The sequence below is a fragment of the Fukomys damarensis genome, unplaced genomic scaffold (genome assembly GCF_012274545.1).
Source record: "Fukomys damarensis isolate Sample0158 unplaced genomic scaffold, DMR_v1.0_HiC HiC_scaffold_1, whole genome shotgun sequence".
In the NCBI taxonomy this organism is placed as follows: Eukaryota; Metazoa; Chordata; class Mammalia; order Rodentia; family Bathyergidae; genus Fukomys; species Fukomys damarensis.
Genome location: NW_022900913.1, coordinates 71,159,865 through 71,164,115, shown reverse-complemented (window position 1 = coordinate 71,164,115; position 4,251 = coordinate 71,159,865). Strand labels below are relative to the sequence as shown.

Genomic DNA, 4,251 nt, shown 5'->3' with positions numbered 1-4,251 from the left:
AAAAAAAAAAAAAAAGAGTACTTTGAAAATCATTTTTGGAAGCTAACATTATCCTGATCCCCAAATGAGACAAGGATCCAACCAAGAAAGGGAAAGGCAGGCTAAGGAACATAGATGTAATAATCCTTATCTAGATACTGGCAGACTGAGTGCAACAAATCATCAAAAAGATTATATACCATGAACAAGTAGGTTTCATCCCATGGATTCAAGGATGGTTCAATATATAAAAACCAATAAATGCAATTCAGCATATAAACAGAAGCAGGACAAAAATCACATGATCATCTCAAGACATGCAGAAAAAGTCTGACAACAACCATTCATGACAAAACCCTGAAGAAAATAGGTTAAGAAGATCTTTATCTCAACATGATATAAGCAATTTATCAATAACCTACTGCCAACATCATATTAAATGGGGGAAAACTGAAAGCCTTCTAAAATCTGGAACAAAACAAGGAGGTTCATTACTATCACTCTAGATCAACACAGTCCTTGAAATATTAGTCAGAGTGATCAGACAAGAAAAAAAAAGGGGGGTATGTAGAAGAGAGACAACCTCAAAAAATTATTATTTGCAGGTGAAATGATTATGGAAAAGACCCCAAAACCTCTACCAAAAGACTCCTAGAATTGATGACCAAATTTAGCAGTATAGCAGTATACAAAAATAAATACACAAAAGTCAGTATCATTCCTGTATACTAATAATGAATGCACTGAAATGCAATTAGGAAAATAATACCACTCACAACATCAAAAAAAAAATTTAAATTCTTAAGCTAAGGAGGCAGACCTCTACAATGAAAATTACATCACTCTGAAAAAAAGAATTTCAAGACATCAGAAAGTGGAGAGATATCCCTTGTTTCTGGATGGGCATAACCAATACTGTCAAAATGGCCTTACTTCCAAGACTGATATAAAGATTTAGTACAATCCCAAGCAAAATGCCCATGTTATTTCTCACAGAGCTAGAGAAACAATCCTATATGGACTCAGAGGAGACCCAGAGTAGCAAAATCAATCTTGGATAGCAAAAGCAAAGCAGGTGACATCATATCCCAGACTTGAAGTTACACTATAAAGCTATAGTCATTAAAACCACAGGGTAATGACACAAAAACAGGCATGTGCATCAGTGACACAGGATAGAAGAAACAGAAACAACCCCGGCACACAGAGCTGTGTGATCTTTCACAAAGAAGCCAAAAATATACAATGGAGGAAAGATAGACCCTTTAATAAACAGTGCTGAGAAAACTTGATACTGACATGCAGAAGATTGAGTCTACATCTGTATATCTCAACATGTACTAAACTAAAATCAAAATGGGCCAACTATCAAAATGTTAAAACAGAAACAATCTGCTAGAAGATGAAATAGGTACACTTCTTGTGGACATAGACAAAGGCAAGAACTTTCTGAATAGAACCCAAATAACATAATAAATAATATACAGAAACAACAAATGCGATCATATAAAATTTAAAAGCTTCTGTACTGCAAAGGAAACAACCAGTGAAGAGTGAAGAGACAACCTTCAGAATGGGAAACAGTTTTTACCTGGTATTTCACAGGCAGAAAACTAACATCAAGAATATATAAAGAAGCCCGGTGTGGTGGCACACGCCTGTAATCCCAGCACTGAGGAGGCTGTGGCAGGAGGATCCCTGTGAGTTTGAGACCAGTCTGAGCTATACAGTGAGTTCCAGGTCAGTCTTAAATATACAGTGAGACCCTGTCTCAAAAAACCAAACTCCCCCCAAAAAGAAGAATATAGAAAGAACTCAAAAATATTAGACCTCCTCAAATAAAAGACACAGATGAAAAATGGGTAACCAAAATGAAAAGATACTTCTCAGAAGGACAAATGGCCAATACATACATGAAAAGATGCACACAATTGCTGGTCATCAGACAAATGCAAATTAAAACCACATTGCAAATACTATTTTACCTCAAAAATAATGATTGTCATTAAAACTCTAATTATAAATGGTGATGAGAATAGGGGAAGGAGAGGAACTTTTCTACATTGTTGGTGGGAATATCAACTAGTACAACCACTAGGGAAATCAATATGGAGATCCCTTAAAACACTAAAATTAGCAATTCCATTTGTTCCAGCTATGTTCCTTCTAGATATCATCCCAGACTTAAAATCATAGTACAGGGATACATGCATATCCAATGTATAATAGCTACAACTTAGAAACAGTGTATATGTCTACAGAAAAATGGTATTTATATACAATGAAGGACTACACTGCCATAAAGACAAACTTGAGGCATTCATAGATGAATGGATGTAATTTGAGAATATCATGTTTGGTGAAATAAGTCTAACACACAAGCTCAAAAATTCTCTTATATGATGACTTACATACATATATATGTGCATATAAACATACAATATAGAAAGTAGGGAGCTCAAATACTTCCCCAAATTATCTGTTTCATTGTTTCAAAAATACTTTACTATAGATACTAATTTGTTTCATTTATATAACTAGTTTATCTTAGATCACTGGTAAAAAAGCTCTTTCTTGTAAGAATCTTTTTGGTTTATGTCTTGTATTCTGAGGAAGTACTTTGAAGATAATGATACACAGCATATTGACTATTTTTTATTACTTTGTAATAAAACTTTATTTTTTCATAAAAAATAGCAAACATCACTCCATATTACTGCATAACAGACCTTGAATCCTACTATAATGTTCTTTGTGCTGTCCAATCCAAATAATTGCTTTCTGATGGTATGTGTTGATATCTTTCATTTTATCCCAACAATTGTAACTCAGCCTTTTCCCTATTGATGTATTTGACTGTAAACTATTGGACGTTTTACTACTCTAGAACACCACTAAAGTCTTATCTTTATAAAAGAACAACTATACCTTCCTGGCTCATCCAGAGCATGAATATTTTCTTTCTCCTTTATAAGCAGTTCTGCCACTTGCTGCTTGTTTTCCTTTACAGCAAGTGAATGTGGTGTGAGGTCATCCTGTGAATGAAAAAAGTTATTATCCATACAATTGTCTATTTCTTAACGGAACTGAAAATCTGGAAAAAGCTCCCATTGCTCTAACCTATTACAGTAGACCCTTGACTTATAAACTGGATTAGTCCTGAGGGCTGGTTGTAACTATGTCATTACAGCTGAGATGTGGATGTTTACCTCGGTACATGCTATAGATAACAAGAGGCAGATAAATCTTCCATTAACCTCATTAACCCAAGTTGTTCATATGTCAGGCCAGCCATAACTTGCAGGTCCACTGTATAAGGAATAAATGCACAGCAGTCTCTTCCTCCTCATTATGCTTCCACATGTGCGGTTCCTGAAATGCACTACCTCTGCCTAGAGTTGCTACATGAACTCAGGTCAAAACTCGCCTCAGACTTTCACTGATTCCAAGGATCTTTCCTTCTGTCACAGATTCATTATGGTACTTTGAGTTATGCGACGGCTCCCACCTGAATCAAAAGCATCTTGAGGGCAGGGGATATATCTTTGATCTCAGTAGTCCCAATTCCTAAAGCATAGTAGTAAAAGATTTAAGTATTTTTATTGAATTGATGAGCTAAATAATCTCTAGTGCAGGGTTTCTCAGTCTATCCTCCAAAGAATAATTTTGCATGTTTTTTGCCTCAACAGATTCACTAATCACCTGTTTGAGAGATTATTATAAAACTGCATTATTTATTCAGTATTAAAATCTCTTTAATTTTGCTTTATTCCTATTGGACAATACTTTTTTCTGTCAAATATCAACAACTGAGGAATTAAAGGTTTTAGGAATACAGTGTTGAGGGCTTTCCCATAACATGGAAGTTTCTTCTGGGTTATGGAGGAAATCTGCTGGATTCTATGTATGGTGTCAGGATCCAAATACAAATGTCAACAAATCCTGCTCCAATTGAGTCCACAGGACATGGTCACTCATTTGTGAAATAAGCTCCAAATGAACTCTGACTGCTTATTACTAAACTATCTATGGGTTTTTCTCCTATTATTAGATGAAAATTTTATCTTAGCTTAGAAAAGGCTCAGTACAAAACTTTGATTCTCACTGATTATGAAAATCCTAAGATCCATACGCCTATGTACTCTTTTTAATACGTTTTCATTCTGTTCCCATTATAATTGCTAAGGCTTTCTCTTTGTTTTAAGCAAAAAAATCTCTCTCTCTCTCTCTCTCTCTCTCTCTCTCTCTATATATATATATATGAGAGAGAGA

General features: G+C 34.9%; 1 protein-coding gene across 1 annotated transcript in view; it reads right to left on the bottom strand.

The window, feature by feature from the left end:
• LOC104861244 (ankyrin repeat domain-containing protein 26-like) overlaps positions 1 to 4,251 on the bottom strand; it is a 42,006-nt gene that overhangs the window by 29,351 nt on the left and 8,404 nt on the right. Inside the window, 1 exon segment of the mRNA XM_033763751.1 lies at positions 2,908 to 3,014. Within this exon segment, the coding sequence (XP_033619642.1) occupies positions 2,908 to 3,014 (107 nt within the window).